The sequence below is a fragment of the Hydractinia symbiolongicarpus genome, chromosome 9 (genome assembly GCF_029227915.1).
Source record: "Hydractinia symbiolongicarpus strain clone_291-10 chromosome 9, HSymV2.1, whole genome shotgun sequence".
Lineage (NCBI taxonomy): Eukaryota > Metazoa > Cnidaria > Hydrozoa > Anthoathecata > Hydractiniidae > Hydractinia > Hydractinia symbiolongicarpus.
This window is the reverse complement of record NC_079883.1, coordinates 20969634-20993502: the sequence shown is the minus strand read 5'-3', so window position 1 is coordinate 20993502 and position 23869 is coordinate 20969634. Positions and strand designations below refer to the sequence as shown.

Sequence of the window (23869 nt, the reverse complement as noted above, 5' to 3'; positions counted from 1 at the left end):
TAGACTTAATTCAATATGTCGGAGGTGGTAAATGAAAAATAAACGTATCCTTTCCTCCCTGTCACTTGCCGTGAAGAAAACCACCTAAGTACTCCTCACTTTTCCTGTTGCTGTTGCAGACATTGACAAGGATGGGCTGTTTTTGTTTGTTTATAATGAACTTGCATTGAGATTTCACAGAATAGGTCTGTCTTATATGGTTTTTTAAGTTTTATCACTGAGTTTAGGTTCATCTGTTTCATCTCAATGATAAACAGAGGTAGTTCACTTTTCTCAGCTTTAAAAAACTGAAAGAAAGGTTTGGTAAAAAACTTTTATATGTCTCTTACATTTTCCTCACCATTTTAGTTAGTGAATGCTGAATCGATCGGAATTCACTAACAGTCAAATTAAAAAGTCTTTTGACAAAGTGTGGTATAGAATACGCATATGTTTGGAACAGCCTTTATATTCCGATTGTTGAATCTTACTACTTAGCCTGGTTGCCCCAGTATGTTAGTAGTTCCAGGCTAACCCCAACATATATATACAGCTTTGTGCACGCGCAAGATTATATATTTTGAACAAGAGTTTTTTCTTTTGATCAGGTCTTTTATTTAACCCCGTCCCCAGGGCACTTTTTTTATCTATCCGAAAATCAGACGGTGACTTGAAAAAACACAACACGCGCTGGGAAGGAGGTTGGTATTTTATTGCATTAAATTTTAAAAACTAAACATAATTCAGGACTACATCAACCTCGTCCCCAGGACCTCTTTTCGCTTTTTTGATATCGGGGATGGCGCTTCATCCCCGATATCAAAAAAGCAAAAAGAGGTCCTGGGGACGAGGTTGGGACTACATATAATTTACGTTTTTAACGTTTGGTCCTCATAGTATTTTATAAAGTCGTTTGTTAAATGTTAATAGGATCGCTATAGATGTATTGTTGCTCTTGAAAATGTTTTGGGGGAGAGGGCTGATCATACCCAAAGGATTTTTAGGTTTTGCGGCAAATCTTATTCACAGCTTTGTGTGCAGACTTCTTTATGATTGCGCGACAGCCTAAATGTTTAACTTAAGGATATTGTAAAACCAAAGCATTCCTATGGTGTCATAATTTTTTATTTATTTATTTTTTAATTTGTATTTACTGAAGCTGCAATGCTAAAAAATCTTCAGACCTTGATCATTCATCCAGTGACATTTTTCCGTACTATTGCTTTCGTTGCGGAAATTGTGGACGCCCCCTGGTCTCCTTGTTTTATTTTAGGTGGGTTTTCAACATGTGAATTAGAAATTCGTTGGACCCGAATTATAATTTTCGCTTGCGAAATGTATGTATCTATGTATCTGTCGGAATGAAAAAAATTTACATATGTTTTTCGTTTTTACAGTCAAATAGTAACTGGAGCAAGTAGAAGACATATCTTGACTTATCATCAAGCCTCACATATAGTTGAGATGCATTAAAGAGAGTAATTTACAATAGATTAAAGAAAAATATTTACAATACCTCTAGAGTTGTAAAAAAATACAAAAATGTAATACTAAAAATATCGCGAATAATCTAAATCATTAAATAACAAGAAAATGCGTCAACAAGCAATTAGATTTTTCGTCTTCATCTAAGATTGTGTTTTATAATAATGGCCCACGAAAAGATAGTGAGTATCTACTGGTCACTAGTAAGGTTTTTGAAATGTAAATTGAATATCTTGTGTGATATACCTGTGTTTCATTTTTAAAACAGTTTCTAGAAATAAGGCCTTGGGTGCAATGCCATACTTGATTTTACATAAACAACAGGACCTGATGTATGTTCCGTTTATAATGATTCGGCTGTGACAGGTTTTCTTCTTATAATTGCTAAAACAAAAGTACTTTGTAAATCGGGAGTCTCCCACAAAATTCGGCAATAAAATCTAACATGAGGCTGAAATGTACTTATTTTTCGAGCCTTTTTAGCCTTTTTTTTCTTATTTTGTTTCTAGTATTAGAACACAACTTTAAATTCAGTTTCATGTTGTTAAAAAAATAAATAAAAAACCGCGTGCCGTCAGAAAACATAAAATTTTTGTATGTGTGGTTCGGATTTTTTAGTAAGGAATGCGGGGATATACTCTTTTGAATATTTTATAAAAAAACGTGGTTTATGCACCAACCTCGTCTTCGTATAATCCTGGAAACGAAGTTGGCTAAGCACGAAATCATTGAAGTAAATCACCCGTTTGTCTAGAAAATAAATGAATCATTCCGTCTATATCAAGCTATTATAATGATAAAACAATACAGTACAATAAAATTTAAAATTACGTCTCAGAACGGGGGTTAAAGTATAAGAATAATTGGTGGATTGTAAGTGGATTGACGGGGGTTATGGGGTAAATCATTTTTAAAAAAATACGAAACTGAACTATTAAAAATGTTTGAAAATAAATTTACAACCTAATGTATATACATTTTACATTTTTTCTTTTGGTAGCACAAGAAAAAGCTACATAAAAAAATAAGTGGTTACATATGTATAGAAAAACAACTCCCTGAATATTGATTTCGTGTTGTAAACGCTGAACATGCCAACTCACCGGTTATCATAGCAAGTAACATGATCGCGGCGATCGTTATGCATGCTTCAACGTTTTCGCTAGCCGCTGAAAGAATCGTAGCGCAAACAAATTATTTTTAACAAAACCTATGGTTTTTCTTTAAAAATAATTATTTAAACGTTGTAGTTAGGGAAATGTACTTGAAATATGGCAGAAAGTAAAGCAGGAAATACAGAAGAAAGTGTAAAAGAAAGTATAAAAGAAGAAGAAAAAACTTTGCCAAGTTTTGTTTACAAAAACGATACTCCGATCTCACCGCCAAACGTTAGCGCAGATGGAGCTTCCGAATCCGTGAATGATGAGGAAACGCCAGTGGTTCAGAGCGACGAAAGTGTGAGTAATAATTATCAGGATGTCGAAGAATTAGAAGAGTTGCTCATCAAAGAAGTACAGTCAAATAGATGTATTTGGGATATAAAAGCAAAAACGTACAGTCATGGCCAGACCAGACAACAAGCATGGCTAGAGATAGCGAGAAAACTCGGGGAAGATGGTATAGCTATATTTTTTCTAACTTTTTTAAATATTTTTTATTGTGTGTGTCCTGGGAGGTTTTTACAATTTCCGCAATTCGTCTAGCATGCAACCCATATAGCTGGGAGTTTTCTTGAGTGTATCAAGGGGTAATTTCAAACACTTCTGATGTGTTTAACTAAATCCTTTGATCCAAGCTGTATATGGTTCATTTTAATCTGCTCCAAAGTTTGTCTATTTTGGTAGGTAGCAAATATAAACATTCAAAAAAAACATTTATGCTCCAAAATTTGTGAAATAATTTTAAAAAAGACATTAATTATTTTGAATCTTGTGTTTCTATGTCTGAATTTTTGTTTTGATTGTCCTTCTTTTTAATTAACAGAATAAACATGCATCATGTAAACAAATCTGCAAACTTTTTAAATGTTGGCAAGTTACTATGTAACCATAATCATAATTTTTCTTACAACTATGATGTAAGGTTAACCTTATTTAGTCCAAGCTTCTTGAGTGCTCTAAACCCAAATTACTATTAAATTAAATTACTGCATACTGGCTACTCATAAATAAAATATGACTGGGATTGTTAACCCCTTTATTAACAAAGCTTGTATAGATTTACTGGCATTGTATTATGCAATTGATAAGCCTTTTATTAAAATGATGGAATATTACGTTTAAGACCACCCTGCAATGGGCGTGTAATAGAATAATGACCACTAATACTTTCTAGTACATCATAGTTTTTGGTTAATATTGAACTGAATTCTGATAAGCTGTATGGACTGGGAGAATCATTTCCCCGAATTTAGGTCCACATTATGGGTGAAGAACCAAATATATTTCCAATTTTTTTATATGTGGTTTAAAGGCCACGCAGTAGAAATTACTGAGGTCACCTACTCATTCCCAAGTTATTTAGCCCTCAAATTTTAAGTGCACTGTAATGGCTTCATTATATAATTTAAGTTAAGATATTGACGTTAGGGTAGTGATATTGACATTCCACCGTAATGTCAGAAAATTTAACATTTGAGACATAAGTTTTTCCACTTTGCGTGTTACAGACACACGCACACACACACAGTCTCTGTATTATTATAGAAATAAATGTAAACAAAAGTTTTTTAAAATATATATAATAAAAAAAAAAATTGGTTTTATGATGTTGCATGTGTTGCCATGATGACTTTTTGGTTAACAGGCAATCAGAAAAAAAATTGGAACTATTTTCTTTAACCCTTACTCTCAGGTCCTAAACAAACGGACCCCTTCCTCAAACTTTTTTTAGAGGGAAATTTTTCTCCCCCTACCCCTACTATTATTTGAACCTATATTGCAACTTAAGATTAATAAGTAATATCTTTTGGATGCCTGACTAGTACTGTATATACATATATCTATATATATATTTCTCATTTTTTGGTCTAAATACAAATCTCCAACATGTTTTGACTAACTTCTAACACAGTCAGAAAATCTAATATATAAAATCTCCGCAATTATTTGTCAAAGATTCATGGTCCTCTACATTTTCCTGATCAGCCTTCCAAGATCTGAATGATAAAGGCAACAGGTTGGCAAATTATTAGAAAAATAATTTTCGTCTTTTTGCAGGTCTTTGCTGACGTCAGCAAAGTTTTAAAACCTTTATATCTTCTTAGGCATAACCCAAAAGCACATGATTCTATACATTATTTTGATGAGAGTTTTAAGTTCTACGTAATAAAGGCAAATGGTAAACAAAGATTTTTTGTGTGCTGACGGGTCCTTGCAAATGTCATCAAAATTGAAGTGATGCTTCTTTTTCCATTGTTCTCCTTTTTTTTCATGGGCCCCATCGACTAGTGTAGTACATAATAATTGGCTAGACCAAATTGTGAAAACTATTTAAATTTACCCTCGCAAACTTTAAAACCATGGGAATGTGAATGCTTGGTTATAATAAATTAGTGTATAGACAAAGTGACTATTAATTTTTGTTATTATTGTTGTCATTTCTGGGTGGCAGTAACCCTTTTAATATTTGATTTTTTTCACATAACTAGTTATTTTCAAAATATGTATATACAACACTCTTGCTACAATTTTATAGCTATATTATATAATCTATTATCTCTCACTACAAATATTCATTTTCAGTGATTTCTTTCTAAACCGTTTCAAATAATTATTTTCCCCAAATAAATATATGTATAGTTCCAGTGCTTCGTAAATCACAACATTAAATGGTTAATAACTTAAAGGGAACCCGAGGTATAAAATGATGTTCGACTATAGAGCTTAAAAAGTTAGCTAACAAGTCTTTTCAAATTTTTTAAAAAGCTCTTAATATTATCAAGATATTCACATTTAAAGAATTTCAGATTTAATTATGCTGCATGAATTATTTTTCTTTCATCAGTAATCTTAGACCTGTTAAGGGGTGTGTATTCAAACTTTATCAATGCATAGATATTATAAAGGTTAATTGATTGACATTATTTTTTTTTTGACAAAATGACACTTTGTGCTCGCCCCAGGCCTCCTAATTTTTTGCTGACGAACTCATAACTTGGGATCTACATGTCGGTTAGCAATCAAATTTTGTGAGTAAGCATATAGGGCTTATACAAGCTTACCCACAAAATTTGATTGCAAACCAAGTTGCAGATCCTGAGTTATTGAGTCGTCAGCAAAAAAATAAGAGGCCTGGGATGGGCAAGCGAGTGTCATTTTGGCCAAAAAAATTATGGTAATCAATTAACAAGGGATTTTTTCATTCCTTTTTTTAAATATTTATAAAGTTTTATTTTAAATGCTTCACAGACTGCATTTTAAACATTTTGAAAGTATCAATTGTGCATGCAAAATAGTATAAATATAATCCAATTTATAGTGAGGTAGAATGTAGCAAGAAATTCAGGCGTATATCACTGTATATAATACTGTGCAAAATAATTCTTTAAAAAACGTAACTGGAAATATTTTGTTATTCTTTCCGGATCCTAATAGTTATAGACTGTTTGCTGCCCTTAAAAAGAATCCACTAGAAACAAAATCGAATGTGCGTGGAACTTCCAGATTTAAACCTAGCATAGAAGCTTGCGGAGTTATAATGTGCACTTGTAATCAGATAAAACAAACTGAGTATCCTTTCATTGTGCACTTCGCGTGTTTTTGCGACCTCGATCCCAGGGTTTATAAAAAGAGAACCAGCCCTGGGGTCAAGGTGGTGTTGGGGAATCATCGCTTTGGAAAATAAGGGGTGCATATGTATCAGCTTTGAAAGAACAACTGTCGTATCACGGTAAACAAGGGCGGTAAGTAGTTGCAACTATATACTACTAATATCTATGCATTGATAAAGTTTGAATGCACACCCCTTAACAGGTTTAAAATTACTGATGAAAGAAAATGTCTAGATTTGCTATTACTGAAATATGACATCATAATTCATGCAGCATAATTAAATTTGAAATTCTTTAAATGTGAATATCTTGATAAAGAAATGAGCTTTTTAAAAAATTTGAAAAGAATTATTAGCTAACTTTTTAAGCTCTATAATATAAGTCCAACATCATTTTATACCTCGGGTTCCCTTTAAAAAATCTTTGCACTACTGCAAACATGTTTCGTATATATATATATATAAGGGGCACATCAATAATAAGGTGTGCCAAAATATTTTTTCTCTTGATATATTTTTTCAACCATGTTTCATACATCAGAGGATCACCCAAAAATTTTCAAATAGGCAAAAGCGTATTTAGGAAACATATGAATGAGCCAAAAAAAACCTGCAAACCCTTTCAATGTGATTAAATCAAAGTTCATTAAACAGAAATTGATGAAAAATCCTGTGGTTGTAAAAAGTTGGAGTTCGTAAAAGCTGATTTTTTTTTTATTATTATTATATATACATCTTTAACTGGACATTTCTGCTGATTCGGCAACTTGGATGAGAAGTCAAAGTCTTTTTCATAAGGTTTATTCTCCAGAAATAGTTAGAAGATTTGTATATATAAATGAAACAATGAGTTTATAATGCAGTAATAATATTGTAAGTTGCAGTTATTTTGGGTCAATTATTTAAAGTGAATTATCCTATAGGTGGAAATTTTTTCTAAATGACTACAATGATGACTGATGTCATAGCTTTAAAGAAGCTTACATGCTGTCAATGTGTATAATATGATTTTGACTAAAGAACTCTTGTATATGTAGCTACAGTTTTTTTTTTTTTTGAAAACTTTGGAGATTTTCTGAAAATTAGTAGGAGCAGACCCTATATTTAGCAGAAGCTCCTTCAGTATACTAAGTCCCTTTTTTTTAATTTTCCTAATTAAAGGTTAACAATTACTTGTCTGCATGTTTGGTTCAAATATTTACGAATCTGGATGAAAATTCTGACCTCGAATTAAGCTTTTACCTGAATATTCATTTTGAGGGCAAAAACTACTTTTTATTTCATCGCTAATAATTTATGTCAGGTTTTTGTCATTGGGAAATTCTTCATTTTCCCTTAAAATTTTGTCAAAATCTCCGAAGATATGGAATGTTTTTAGTGTTTTCTTCTAAAATTTAATGTCTAAATCTCATAAATTTTCAAACAAATCTCCTAAAATTGCAAAACTCTTAAGTTGTGATCACCCTGATACAGAACGGAATTGCACATTGTACATAGGTACAAGGTAAATTCCCTGTCTTGTGTGGTAGTTTTCACAGTGTTAACATGAAAAACAATCCATATAAACACAATGCTATTCAAATTTCAATAAGGTAAAACCAATTTAAAATCTCGCTTGAAATCTTTTAAATGCTATAAAGACTGTTGTGGTAAACTTTCGTGACTTACGGTATTTTCAATTTTCGACGAAGTAACAAATAATTTTGCAGTTATAAGCCTGACTATTGAGTTTTTATAAACAAATTCATTTCATAAAATTTTATATTTTGGAAGCCAAGTATTACTGAAGTCTGATTAAAACCTCATAAGTTAGAAAGTAAAACAAATAACGTAAAGGTAAACATAACATCTTCAGTTTATTTGTTGTTTTTAACTTATGACATTCTAATCAGACTTCATTAATACTTGTAATTCTTGTGCGTTCTAATTGTTTGCGTTTGTTTAATTTAACATAAACATTTAAAACGCTCAAATATATTGTTCGATATAGTTAAATAAAGCAATTTGACAAATTTCGGTATTAGTGATATAGACGTGCTCCCTTGTGAAACACTTTCACAATTTTATACTTATAACCTTTAAACAATATGGTTCATCACTAATCTAATCCTTTTTGCAAATAAAAATAATTTTCTGCACGATATGTGCATTTTATTTTTGATGTTAAAATTGACTAAATTTTAGGGTTCTTATATACCGAATGATTTAATAAAATCCATGTTTGTGGCTCTACAACATTAGATTTTCTAGGTTTGAACTGACTCATAATTCGTTGTTGTTTTTACCCTCAGCTTCAATCCTGGTCATTTTCAAACTGCACAAAGCCTTCTCAATCCTTCAATAATATTAGCTAACCTTTATACGGAACTGCTTCACATTTTTTTAGAACACCTACTGCGAAAGAAATGGAAAAACTTGCGGGACACGTTAATAAAGTGTTTAAAGAAAAGAACAATGATAGCGCGTTCCGGGCTTAGTGGACATAGTAAATTGCCGAATTGCAAATTTTTTAAAGAGTTGTCTTTTTTATGCGAAATTCTGCCCTTTCCAGCAGTTACGCAAGATCTTGGTAAACCTTTATTTAGCGCTAAACACGTCACGCCGGTAAATACAGTAAATTCAACCAACTTGGTGTCGATATGTCCGCCAGTGCACACCAGTGCGCAGGTGATTCTTAAGAATCCGTGTGTCACGAGTAGTAAAGTGTTGAAAAGACTAGCTCCGCTTCCCACCATCAGTGTTTATAGCAGCCCTTCAGACGTTCCCACTAAGAAGGCTTTCACAGGGTACGATGAAACGCCTGACGCTTTATTTTGTCGTAGTTTAATACCGACATTAAAAAACTTATCACCGAGATCGAATAGATTGGCAAAGATGGAAATCCAAAAAATAATGTTCAAGTACGAGTTTGGTGAAGAATGCAGCACATGAGTTGTTAGTTTTGATTTAAACAGAGACTTCAAAAGATGTGCATGGCTACGGCATATATGTTAATGTAGACATAATATTGACACTTCAGACATCGAGGAACCCATTTTATTGTATTTTATATTCACATATTGCTCAACTTAGAGGGCTTATTTTTTGTAATTTTATCTGTATATGTCAGTGCGAGAATAGGAATAGTACAGGGATAATAAAATAGTATAAAGCACGTTACTAATTGATGCAAGATTTTTCGCAGCAGGTTGTCTCGCAAGTCTTTGATTTAACCTTGTTAGTTGAAGAATTATCTTTTTAACGTCGACACCGCGAATGCCAAAGTGTTAACAAAGCAGACGGTAACATTCTTCTTTGTCAAAATATTGAATTAGAAAAGCTAAAGTGTAAATATAGCAACAAATGGTAGCGGCGTTAAAAATTAGTCTATCGTATCTGTGTTTCAATAAACAGGCTAAAATATATCGTAAAAGTCTTAATTTTTGCGAGGGTTTAATTTTACGAATAGCGCTACCAAAGCATTATGGGATGCCGGGAGCACAAACAAATTTAAACAGTATGGAAAGTGACTGCAGACGTTTGTGTGTACTGTCGACATCACACAATGCTTCACTCCGCGCTATTATCGAGCAAACGTTATTTTCCTGAAATCAAACACTAAGGAGAATGTATTGTTTGCAAAAATGTTCGTGAGTTTTAAATTAGGCGATAAGCCGTCTCTGAAAAATTTAACGAATTTAAAACTTTCGAAAATTAAGACTTTTTTAAGGTAATTTAATAAGCAGTAAATTTATTGAAAGAGGTACTTGTAAGCAAAAGCAAATATGATGCTTAATTAAAACACAGTCGATGCTACACCGGATCTCCGTTGCAAGAGTACCCTGAGTTAAACGCAAGATCTGATATAATGTAAAAAATAAACAGGTTTACAATATTCCGTATAAACAACTTTCTTTTAAATATGTAGTGCCTTTCTGTTTTAAAATATAAATAATATCCTTATACATACCTACTTTTAACAGAAGACTCGTGTAAGAAAATATATTAAATAAATATGTAATAACCAGTGTCTTTTCGTGAATTGATACTAGTTCACTTAGTCTTTGCCAGGCCAAGTTTAATATTGTAAGGAACATCCATATCTTCTAGAAGCAGGACGTTCTCTTCTAGCTTTTCGGTAGCTAGCTATTACTGATGCAATTCGCCACGATTCAACAATTAAAGATAACCGTCGAACACGTCAGGTGTTGCGGTTCAGTGTCACCTGTTTATCATCTTCCGCAAAATGGACTTTCAAATTAGCGCTACCTTTGACCTTTTTAATTCTGGTGAAATAAGTCGTGGATAGTTTTACCCCATGATAATTTTTAATTGTTAGCGATGTGAATCGCTACTATGTTTGTTTTTTAATTTGGTCGATGAAATTGCTCCAGACTGTTAAGCAAATGTTATCTGAGGTACCATGAGGACGCATTCATGCAGTATGATTTTTCTGAGAGAGTAGATTTTTCTTGTTTTTCATGCATTCATGTAACGAAATTAAGTGCTGCGAAGTCAGGTACTCAGTGCTTTAACGTAGAGGTGAAAACCGATGTGAATGATTACACAACGATTCGTGTTGTGTCAAATTCAAACAGCCTCTTAGTGTACCACTAACGATGTCAGCATGGATTAATGAAAAGCAAGAAAAGTCTACTTTGAGAACTCCCCCGCGGTGCAATTTGATAAAAAGAAAGTTCTTTGATTTGTAAAAAGTAAGGAAATAATGAAAAAAAACGTAAATAACTTTTATTGACTGATTGTGGAGCTGTTGGCGATGACATAAACAGCAGAGATTGTGAACAAGCACCAGGAGATAGCATATTGTCCGTTGAAACATATCGCTTTACCGGTGTTGTTATTTTGATAAAACACAAAAGGAAAACTCTCACATTATTTTTTTTCCACCACATTTTCAACACACAAGAACAAAAAATAGAGATTCTGCATTCGCTACCACCGGATGAGTATAACCACGACAAAACTTATACGTTATCCGCTGACACCTGCTACCTGTCTGATAGCTTTGTTATATTTATTAGTATAACATTAACAACCTTTATAAAATCAAATAAAGAGAGAATACAATACTGTAGAAAAATATTTTTCAACGTCAGAAACTCAAGTTCGGGCGAATTTGCAGTTAAGAAATTTTTAGCGCAGTATGAACAAAAATACAACAAATCTTAAATTGTATTTTAAGGTGACAATAAACCTTTAAGTTGACTTCCATGGCAACAGTGTATATATACGACTGAGGAACGATCCTGTAAAATGATTTGTTTAATAATATAAAAATAAACTTAGACTGACAGTCCATGTCTTTCCTTAAACTTTCACTTAAAATTTAGTAGAAAATAAATATCAGATTATGTAAGGAAAAAGCTCTGAGAACAAGATGATTAGTTCCTTATCCAAAATGAAAATGTCTAAACATTGAAAATATTTTTGGGTAAAGTCCAAGCTCCAAGCACAGCACAAAAAGCCCTGGGTAGGAGATTAGGTAAAAGGAATAATATCACATATAGGTTTATTATTGAAATCAATCAAATCATATTTTATTTATTTTCTTCATATCCATTCGATAAAAAGACCTGTTTACAATGTGTAGGAAGGTGAGCCAATTTTATATTGACATGAATACGTAAATTCATCACTTCATACATCTGTAATGGCAGAATCGTAATTCAGTCGAATTGCTTATTTGAAAGTAAAATCAACTGTAAGCGGAATTATTACACGATTTGGCAATAACATTTTCTTTGGTTTGTGAGAAGAATAAAAACACAAAATTTAAACTATTCGAAGCCACTATATACTTTGGCAGCAATGGGGAAGAAAAGCTTTTTTCAAAACCGCGGGAGATTTTCTAAGAAATCCAGTAGAACACCGCGTTTGCGACTTACGAAAGTTATCACCGAAATGCACGAGTTTCAAAATCGTACGGAAAACGAGCTAGTGATCGGAATAAAAACGGAAGCTCGCGAGCTAGCTTGGTTTTTCGGTTTATTTGTCGTCTACGTTCTATTCGGTGCTTTCGTGTTTTTTTATATTGAAGAATGTTCTGGTGCGTCGATGGTTGATGATGGCAGCACACCGTCTCTTTACGATAAATTGACATGGGCAGATTTCAAACATATGAATAAGACTTGTTATATGCTTTACACAGAATCTCTGATTAGTCTAACCAACTTTACATCCACCAGTAACGCAACTCTCTGGAGCAACACAAGTTATAATAGGTTCATTGTCACTTGTTCTGAACTATTAACATCATCTCTACGTCCCATTGTTGCATCAGGTTACCATAGAAATTGCGTAGCAGATGAATTTCAAATATTAAAATATGCAGAATTTACTATTTTTACTCTCCTTACAGTTGGTAAGTATTATTCGCTTGCTGGTGTTATTTCTTTGCTTGTTGTTGTTGTTGTTGTTGTTGTTGTTGTTGTTGTTGTTGTTTTTATTGTTGCAACTCATGTAATTAAATCCGCACCCTTATCCCCAGGGTTTTGTCACCGTTAATACGGAAAAATGCCTTGGGAACGAGGTTATTTACTAAAGAATCTGTCGCACAAGAGATCGATGTCAGATAAATTATAAAAAATAACAAACTTTTGGACCTGAAAATTATAACTAATTTTCCGCAGGATTTTACTGCTCTTTTACAGTACCAAAAAACACAAAAAATAAGCCATTTACCATGATTTATAATCCCTCATCTATCACCAAAATTGTTGGAGTAATTGCAATACTCGCGATTTAGTCATTTTTGGGGTTGTAGAGTCCGAAGACATTTTTTTATTGCGAAGATTTTTTCTAAAACATATGAATACGTCACTGGGAACTGCATGACCTTTCTTAAACCCCACTTCCATATGTATACGTGGTAACAGACATATGTACCAACTTTAGTTGCCACGCGAATGTATTTTGAATGATAACCAAGCGATGCGAAATAGCAAATATGAAAGACAAAGGTTAACAAAATACTTTAAAGATTGAATCATGAAGGTCTGAGTTTAGATTTCCGATGTATTAGCAGAAAATCATTATTTTCATCGTGCTAACCATGTATCTGTTTTGCATTGATACTCACAAGTTAAAAGAGTTTACTACGCTGACTTTTTTAATTTTCCCTAGTTTTTATTCCCTCCTACAGTTGTAAAAAATTCACTTTTTCCGGAATAAATTTTGAAAAAAAATTATTAAAAATTTAAAGCATGCTCTATTTGAAATAAAAACGGATGAGAAATAATCATATATGCAATTGCAATGGAGTCACATAAATTTTCTTCTTTTATAACAATTTCAAAACAAACAAGAAGCCCTGGGGGCTCTAAGAATTTCCGCTCGCTACCAAAATATTTGATGATAACCTACTAATTCGTTGTGTTATCGTGCCAAACATTCGAAGAGTTTTGGTGCATGAAGCTCTGAAGATAAAGCACACAAGTGACATTATATGTTATAACAACCGCAAACAAAACGCAATGTTTCATAATAAACTCACATTTTAAAAGAAATTTCTAACAAAAAATACAGCCTATCATTCGTGGTTGAAAGTCTTGCGGTTGAGACGTTTATGGTCTTAAACGGCATTTAGTTGACAAAAAATCAAAAATTTGATGTGAACAACATTTTCAGCATACTTTCTTTATTAACTGTGCCAATTTTTGTCGAAAATAAAGTAGTTTTAATTTTTGGACAAATTTTGGCCTAGAATGACATTTAAGGTGACAAAAAAACAAAACTTTGATGTCACCATCATGTTCAGCATACTTTGTTTGTTTACTGTGCCAAATTTTGTTGAAAATAAAGTAGTTTTAATTTTTGCACCAATATTGGCCTAAAATGAAATTTAAGGTGACAAGAAACCAAAATTTTGATGTCACCATCATGTTCAGCATACTTTTTTGTTAACTGTGCCAATTCTTGTCAAAAATAAAGTAGTTTTAATTTTTGGACCAATTTTCGCCTAGAATGACATTTAGGTAACAAGAAATCAAAATTTTGATGTCACCATCATGTTCAGCATACCTTGTTTAGTGTGCCAAATTTTGTCCAATTTTGGCCTGAAACATCATTTAGATGATTTCCCAGTACTTAGGGAGCTTGGGTACGAAGTTTTAATCTGTGACGTTTAATTGACCATTTGTGACAGGTTAGTTAGTCAGTTCAATAAGGTTCAATACTATCCTCCTCTCAGATGAACGTGAAATCCCATGGTCGATTTTTTCTCAAAAAATGCTCCGAAAGAAAAAAACGACGGTTTTAAAGAATTTCCTACGCCTTCGGGCGCGGAAATTCAATTATAAACACACAATCTTTGGGTCCTTTGTACCCTTTTATTGTTTCCGGCAAATACAGTTTGTTAATAAAAAAAAAATCGGTAAAATTGTGATCAGTAAAAAATAATTAGGCAACTGAGCTAACTGGTCACGGTTTACCGACTCTTTTTACCGCAAAATAGTAGCTATTCTCCATTAAATCGCCGTAGAAGCGAATGTTACGAGCCGTTGCTTCGATAATCAAACAAAATATATTTATCACATCTCTCTAAATCTTTCTGCTTTCATTTTAGGTTACGGTAACACAACGCCAGTGACAATAATTGGACGGTATATTTTGGTGTTTTATGCGATCATTGGTGTCCCTATTGCTGTTACAATGTATAGTGTCGCTGGCAAACTTTTAGTTCAAGTTTTTACAGTGCTAATCAAGTCTATTGATCGTAAGATTTTAAAACAAGAGTCTGGCCAGAATGTTCTTCGAATAAAAGTATTATTCGCAACTCTCTTGGCAATGACAATAACTTTATTATTAGGGTGCTTAATCACAACACAAGACAACATGGAAAACTGGTCATTTCACACTAGCATTTATTTTTGGTTTATAAGCACAACAACTATAGGTTTCGGCGACATTCATTTTGATCGTAATAAACATCTTCAATCGCCTCACTTCTTAATGTTAGCGGCTGCTAATCTGCTGTTCGGTCTTGGCATTGTGGCTGCTGTTATTGAAGCTTTTGCGTTGGCACTTGAGCGACACGGAGAAGGAATAGGGGCTGAACTAGCGGGACAGAACGTAGAAGATGCATCACTAAGAGGAAGAAGCCGAAATCTTCCGCATTTGCTTAGGATTATAAAAGATACTGATTTTATTGCTAAGACTGTTATGGTAGGAGGCCTCGCACTTGAAATTAATTCTCGAGGAAGATCAGCACGACCTAAAATTAGCCAAGCTTTAACAGTTGGTGGATTCGTGTACGACAATAGCCTGAAAGAGTTGCCTTACGAAATCGATTTGAGCAGTATAGAAGAAGATACTCATGCGGATAAAAGTACCAGCAGTAGCAGCAGTAACACAAGTTATCTTCATGTACAAATAGATACTTAATAAACTACAGATTAGTGCAGTTTGTTTGTTCGTTTTAAAATTGTTGTATTAATGCCTGCATAAATATTCTTATTTTAATATATTGCACCCGTGATTATTACCATGTGTTTGTGGGCGGTGCTTTCCCCGTTCCTATTTCTTACTTGTTGTTTTGAAAACAATTCGTTGGCGTAGCATTGTCACAAAAAAAGAGAATAGTCACGCTAATGAAATACCATCTAAAAGTCTCCTCAGATTCAATACTATCAACAAAAGAACAACCATTGATCAACAGTAGTAATGATTACAAACTTTAGTATTCAAACTTGTTGTTTGCATTACACGTGCACCTAAAAGAAGACTGAGCACTAAAGAACATCAATTGTGTAAGTTGCCTTATACGGCCGGAGTTACCAGACTTTTTTTTCATATAGCTGCAGGAAAAAAAATGAGTTCAAGCCAAGAAGACTTTGTTCGTTTACGCTTCGTTGGAAAAGAATTTCTCGAAGAAAATTTTGATCCGCAATAAAATGCTAATGTACGTATTAGCAACAACGCTACTTCGGTTGGGAAAAAAAAGGTGTAACTCTAAACTGCAAAAGATATTGCTTCCTAGTAATTGATTCATAGCGATCGGGATAATAAATTTATGTTTAGGCGAATAAATTTACTTAAACGTTGAAATTAAAACCATTTGCACTTACTACTTATTAGGATCACGGTTGCAAAAAAAAACTATAATAAAAAGTGGTGAAAATGATGGTTTTATGCTTCTAGAAGAAATGGAAAAGGAAGGCCTTTTTATTAGTAGCAATAATTAATGCCTCGAAGTCAGTAAAAACATGGCAAACCAAAATAATTTACGTCGCGCAGTGCAAAAAGTAGAATTCAATTACATTGTCATTCTCCTAGCATCCGTATAGCTTTTCCACACTGGTTCATCTGTGAAATGTGTGAACTTTATTCTGTTTGATCTCAAGCATACATTATGCCTTCATTGCTTGGTTTTGTTGAAATAAGCCCACCTCACTTGCTTCTAAAAAAAATTATTTGAAAGTTTTTGAGAACTAAAGAAAATCAGGTAATGAAACTAATTAAGAAAGAAATTATTTCTTTTCGTTATTGTTTTAATGTGTAAAGATTTCAACCAATATTCAGTATCCTAGTTTTCATCTTATTTACGTATGTTGCTACGAAGTTTTGGAAATATAATATTTGATTTTGCGCACAAGTATAACGGACAGCTTACAGTCGGAGACTTACGTAAGTACGAAAAGTTATCATACAAAGTTGATCAGAGTATGAAGATGATACGAAAGCTATAAAAGATCGCTGAGAAAGAGAACACCGTTGAGCTATCGTCCGATGAGGAGAAAATAGTAGGAAGTTTGTAAAAAAAAAATTGTGTTTTTATGCTTTGGGGGCTTATATATTATAAAAAAGGCAACAAATTAACACTACATTTAATTACCGGTCATTAATATAACGCGAATTTCATGACTCGTTAATTTCATGGAACAAGGTAATAACGTCTGAGAAAGTTCAATGTTTTATTAATTTTGAATTGGTAATACCAAAAAATACATATTAGCATTTGAATAATTCAGTTTTTACGCTTATAAAATTTACTCTCCTGTAAGAAGATTTTTTGAAAATGCTGATGGTGGATGTTTTGATAACAGGTGATCGAAAAAAAAAAAGCGTTTCAAAAATGTGAAATAAGAATACAATTTTACCATAAACTGAAATAATACCAGGTTACTTTATTATTGTCTCTTCAACCTCTCTTTACCTCTTTGATTTAACAAGTCAAATTTTTGGACTTGAAAAATCGATGGCCCTTTTCGGGAGACTATTTAAAATAGGGAAGTAAGACTTTTTTTTTAAGGAAATTGTGATTTCCCGCCAAACAGGAACAAATTTTAAAACTGTTCTTTTTTTGAGATGTATACATTTTCAAGTTGTAAAAACTGCAGGAGTTTTTGTAAAGGGGTTAGAGATTTTTAAAAATCGAGAATTTTCTAACAAATCTCTGGGGGAGTTTAAGAAAGTTCTTCTAGAAAATTAGGCACTCTGGAAGGACTGGTAATTAACCTGTTAACATGATAGTTAGCCGATGCAGAATAATTATAACTTTTGAGCAGATATATATATATACATTAAATTGGTAGAGATTAAAATGAAGGATCATTTTTGACTTTTGAGAAAATAGAAATTTCTGAGGTTAAATGTTTTAGCCTGGACACAAACAGTCTGTGCTATCTCTATCTATCTAAAATAAGGGATACTAAGGGATCCATTTTATCTTATATAAGAAAAACTACATTATAACGCAACATCAATCTCAACATAACAGAACCTTTAAAACCAAGAGGGCTTTTTACTCCTTAGATTTTAAATATTTTTATAGTGTCACTTAGCAACATGTAACTTTATAACATTGAAGTTATATCCTATCACCTTTTTTATCAATGTGATATTGAAAAGTAATGAAATGACTTATTCATATCAATTGAGATGTGTAGAGAACTGAATTACAAATTGATCAATCATCCAATGGTAAATAAATCAACAAACGATTTGAACTTGTGAAACAAAACTACTTCCTTTGCCGAAGGTACGTTCCGTGGTCATGAATTATTCAATTAACTATTATGAGAAGAAACAATCTCGTTTTTTTTTATCGTGACATGACAGAAGTAAAAATTAAGAGCACATATTTTTATTAGTAGTAAAATAAAATGAGAAATGAGCAAAAAAAAATGGACAGAACCTCTAATTCTAATCAAGCATCTCTAGATTCTCATCGCGTGTCACGAGTTTTATCGGAGATGCGCGAGTACGAGCACAGAACACGTAAAGAATTAATAGCAAGCATCAAAGAGCAGGCCAAAGAACTTGGTTTCTTCTTCACTTTATTTCTTGTTTATGTTTTATTCGGAGCGATTGTGTTCTTTTATGTTGAAGAATGCTCAGGAGCATCAATGGCACAGGATGGAAGCACACCATCTTTAGAAGACACAGAGACTGCTGTTAAGTTTAAAAATTTGACTAGTACTTGTAGCACCTTGTATTACATACTGCATAATCAATCACACGCGGATCAAAAGAACATAACACAGTTCATAGCTGAATGCAAACCAATAGTACAATCTAGCGCTTCTCCTTTTGTAACGAAAGGCTACACCACTTCTTGTAAAGTAGATGAATTCCAAATGCTCAAATATGCTGAATATTGCATTTTTACGTTATTAACTGTCGGTAAGTATGTCTGTATTGTTATGCTTTGATACTGGTTCAAAACTTTATCATTTTACGTTGGATTACTGAACACAAATTGAAAATAATCTTCCTTTAAATGAGGTTAAAAAACATCTTAAGGTCAACATTGCGTTAAATGACGAATTCTTATTCAACCAGGCAATGTTTTTTTACAATATTAAAACAATGCTATGGACAGTAAAACATGGTTAATGGCAAAGTATAATGATATGTGTAGGTTTGTCTGACTTAAAACTGATTCGTTTTATCCGTTATGGATATTTCCATTCCATCCAAGTGTGTTCGTGTAACGACATTTACCTTTAGGTTACGGTAACACGACACCTGTCACCGTCATTGGTAGGTACATCATGATTATGTATGCGATATTTGGTGTACCTATTGCAGTATCAATGTACAGTGTAGCCGGGAAACTTTTGGTACAGATTTTTACTTTTTTGGTCCGATTTTCTGAGCATAAAGTCCTCGGACGACCATCCAGTGAAAAAACCCTCCAAGTAAAAGTTCTGCTCGTCAGTATCTTTACAATGATCGGCATCATGCTACTGGGAAGTTCTATCGCTATGAGAGATGACATGGAAAATTGGACTTTTAGTACTAGCATATATTTTTGGTTCGTAAGTTTGACCACGATTGGATACGGGGATATCCACTTTAATCGGTTGAAGCATTTGGAATCGATACACTTTCTTTTGATTTCGGCTGGAAATCTGCTATTTGGTTTAGGAATTTCTGCAGCAATTATCGAATCCTTTGCATTGGCGTTAGAAAAACGGGAAGATCTTGTTTTAAATGACGATGGCGACCCTGAAGATGTCAATGATGAAATGGAAAGCGTGGAAACCAGTGTTTCAAGTGAAAACATGCTAGATAATAGCACCATGATTACCCTGGTGACAGCAATCGATTCAGAAGATACATTTGAAAGTCATATGCAAGACGATGATGAAATTGATGAAATTATAGAAAATCAGTATGCAAGACTTGCGGAGGAGGGTGCCAGTGAAGAAAAAACCAGTGAGAAGATATCTGACGGAAGGAACATAACAAGGAAGAGGGTTTCTTGGAAGGATGAAAGTAACAAAGAGCTTCCCTCATCAAGAAATGAAGATACTACTATTCAAGAATTTTATCCATCTATGGAATAAAGGGCTAAATGATTGCGGTATCTTCGGAAAATGCAGTGTGCAGTAATCTGAAATTACTGGGAGGTAAAACAAAACATAGTCCTGGTAAATGTCGAAGCATAAGTTAAACATTACAAAGGTAACATATGCTTTAGCTAAATATATAGAATAAAAGCCTTGTTTGGAGAAGTGAACTTCTGGAAAAGGAAATTGCTTTCAAATTTAGGCTAACTAAGAAATATATATCCTAAACGGTTTAGACTTTGTTGTAATCCAGCTAGCATTGTAATATTTGTAAAGACACTATACATAGTTGCACTGGAATGAATTAAAAAAATATTTTTTATCCAGATAAATTGAACTGGATAGTGTATATATTTATGGAAAGCAGTAACTATAAAAACAGGGTTTTTCTTGCTGACTAAAAAGGAATGCCACTTTTGTAATTTAACATAGCGATACTGTTTCGTCAGAAATGAGATTTAGCATATTTTAAATCACATTCCCAGGTTGAGGTGTCGTAGACAGCACAAAAAAGGCTTTATTTTAGGAGGAAAGTGGAGATGGAAGTAGAACCATTGTCCAATACAGCATTAAAAAAATCAAAAACACTGTCGACATGTAAAAATAATGAAACATGTTGAATAAGATCGCCGGTATGCATGATGCCAAAAATCTAATAATTCGATTGGTCGACATCTCATTTTAAGGGGGCATCTCAATTTGTTGGGAAAGCCATTATTAAAATGGTAAACAAAACAATGTAAACAAACAAAAAACGAACATGGATGGCGCGAACATGTTTTGTGAATTAAAACTATAGTTCAAATAAAATGTTTCAAATTAAAAAAAAAAACAGCTTTAAAAATATTTTATCTGTAACTAAAATTTTTTCCATTTTTGTGCAATATAAAATGCCAAGACCTTGGACGTGGCCCTTGTTTCTAGGCTTCTTTTGCCTAGAGCTGGTATAACAACAGTCAAATTCATTATACTTTTTCACCTTTTTCTCCAGCCTTTCTATTCCAACATCAAAACCATACAGTGACGCTAATATAAATTCTTAACTTGTTGTAACTAAATATTTAAGCTGGGGCTTTAAATTCTAACCGCAGCAGACGTAGCATTGCAAAAACATTGAAAAAGGAGAAAAAAGCATACCTTTAAATGGCGTAATCAAGCGCAGCGCTTCTCAGCAGTGATAGTAAGACTTTGGTGTGCTTGTTTGAGGGTGCGCTTATCCACGGGTGTGCTTATTATCGAGTATAAAAAATGCAAGGGAAAGTAAAAGATTAAATGAATAATATTTTCCAACCATGTGTATTGCCCTATAAAGTTCATATAAAGTACAAAGTAAAATTGCTCTGTATGCTCTAAAATGTCTCTTTTCTTTTATCTTCGTCAGTTGTTGAATCATCAGAAATATCCGACATGATATTGTCTTGTTGAAATAAAGTCAAGAGTTAAGCACCCATGCGTAAGCCTTTTCCGTGAATGAAAACTTGATATGTCTCAAAGAAGAAAAATCACAGCGACAATACAATTAAAGTTATGGAAAACACGAAAAGAAACAGAAGAAAGGTTTATATTGTGAAACAGGTAAAATGATAAAAGAGTGGCGAATTTTGTGGATGGAAGCAGTCATTACTGGTGAAAAGTGTTGTACTCCTTAAGCCATTTAGGTTTCTGGAGGAAGAATTAAATTTCCGCGTATAAATTACATATATGTTACAAAAAATTGAAAAAACTATATTCGTAACAAAAATAAAAAAAAAAAATCTTAAAATAAAGTAAAATAAAATAAGTATTTTAAGTGAAACAAAACCTTATTTTTTTTCAATTTAATTGTTTTCGATATCTCATTCCTCTAAAGCCGCTTATATAAAGGGGCGCTTATAAACGGTAATAAACTTTGGAGTAAAATTTGGTGTGCTTTAATACAGGTGCGCTTAACCGAGTACGCTTGATTACGGCATTTTACGGCATTTTACGTTTTGGTGCATGTTTATGATACTTTCTGAGTTAAAAATAAAACTACTAGAGACATAGATGCCAATTTTTAGGCCCGTATCTTTGATGAACTTTAGTTATTGGTCATTACTCAAAACTACTCCCGTAATCTTTTATGAGATCTTTATACTTGAGAAAGTAGAAACATTTTGTTAGAATTACCCTTAACACTTAAAATTCACGTCATTTTTTTATTCCATCCGAGGGAATCACTTTATTAACTTTGCGCACGTGATTAATCTGTTTTTCCTATTTTTTCCGATTTTATCCGAAAATTGAAGTCATCGGATTTTCGCCTGTCGTAATATCCCGGATATCGTTATTTCGTTCATCCGGAGCATAAAGTAGCAATTCTGCTACCATTTTGAACAAATAGGACAATTATTATAGAGACTAGTCATTAGCCTGTGAAAAAATTCACGTAAATTGTTTTCTTCGCATTTGTTAATTTTCCCGTGTCTGTAATATCAGTCATTAGCCTGTGACAGAATTCACGGGTCCGCCAGGCCTCAGGTTTTTCCCTGCGTAGAATCGCTATTTTGTGCAATTTGTATCACGACATCACTCACTTCCTGTGACAGACAAAATACGGCTATTTTATTGAGACAGTACAGTAAGTAATAAACGTACCTGGTCAAGGCACAGAAATCAAAGAGATTATACTGGTATTTAAAGAGAAACACGTTTATACAAAATTAATGTTTTATCGAATAGCTACCTTCTAAAAAAAGAAAACGCGCTAGAAGAGGTGATAATTGAATATAAGGTAAGTTCTGTAAGGTTTATCAAACACTGTCAAACATTGGTGCCACATTGTATCTGAAGAACAAGACAACACAGCAAAAGGCAAGAAAACACTGCTTTTAAAAAGTACATAGGTTTGTTGAATGTCTGGTTAGTAACAAGTGTAGGCTTGTAAGAACTTTGGGAGGGGAGCAATCGCCTAAAAGTAACTTAAGATTCTAAGGTCAGCAATATTTAGACTCTGGTAAGCTATGGTACTAAGTAAAATTGGCATCAAATCTCTCCAGTTCTTTCAAAACTAATAAAAATGAAAAATAATTTTTTTTGAAAATCTTTAAACGGTTAAAATCTTTACTTTAAATTGGGTAGCTCGTTTGAGTTTAATTTCTCAAACTTTTTTCATCACAAAATGTTTTATGATTTAAACTCATCAAATCTGGAAATGTGGCTTGACGAGTATTCACATTCAGGTTTGATGATCATTAAAGATGCTACAAATTGCATCTTTTTTTTTGTTACCTTATTCTACCTGGAAAAATACAAGTGCGACATGCTTACTACTTTGTAGATATTTTGTCCCATTTTCTTTTATTTAACGCCTATAGCAAAGTCAAAAGGCGAAAGCATGTTTTGTATTTAACCCTTTCGTGGAAGTATGTCAGAAGAGCGTGACAGTTCTTAAATTCGCGAAACGGTAAGTTGCTTAATAACAACCACAACAATATCACATTCATCAATGTACTATAAAAATGACAGAGAATGTGGAGTAGATATATATTACTAATTAAACCTGCGAATTATGGTTCCCAAGTGAATTGGATGGGACTAGAATCCACGACTTCTGACTTGCCGGACTCCACAGAAACTGCGACTGCGCTGTAACAGTGCTCGTGAGAGGGAGAAACAATAGAAATTACACAATCATTATAATCGATGGTTCGAAAATGCTTGGTGTTCCATGTTAACCGAATATATCACATCAACCAAAAAGTCTCAGATAATAAACTTCAAAGTTGCAGGACATATTATTGCGCATAGTTCCCGGATAACTTTCCCGCATAGTGCTCTGTAAAAAGTACTAGTTTTACCATTGTCGACAAAAAAACATGCAA

General features: G+C 33.2%; 2 protein-coding genes across 2 annotated transcripts; both read left to right on the top strand.

Moving 5' to 3' along the window:
• The first annotated feature begins 2593 nt into the window (after positions 1-2593).
• LOC130656345 (uncharacterized) lies at positions 2594-9393 on the top strand. The gene is made up of 2 exons (XM_057459179.1): positions 2594-3081; positions 8621-9393. Exons 1-2 carry the CDS (start codon positions 2736-2738, stop codon positions 9163-9165), a joined length of 891 nt encoding a protein of 296 aa, XP_057315162.1. The 5' UTR covers positions 2594-2735; the 3' UTR covers positions 9166-9393.
• A 1591-nt stretch (positions 9394-10984) lies between these two features.
• On the top strand, positions 10985-20307 carry LOC130657824 (uncharacterized). Its single transcript, XM_057460822.1, has 6 exons — positions 10985-12595; positions 14798-15613; positions 15790-15910; positions 16793-16893; positions 18337-18855; positions 19183-20307. The coding sequence occupies exons 1-6, from the start codon at positions 12043-12045 to the stop codon at positions 20022-20024; spliced, it is 2952 nt and encodes a 983-aa protein (XP_057316805.1). The 5' UTR covers positions 10985-12042; the 3' UTR covers positions 20025-20307.
• The last annotated feature ends 3562 nt before the right edge of the window (positions 20308-23869 follow it).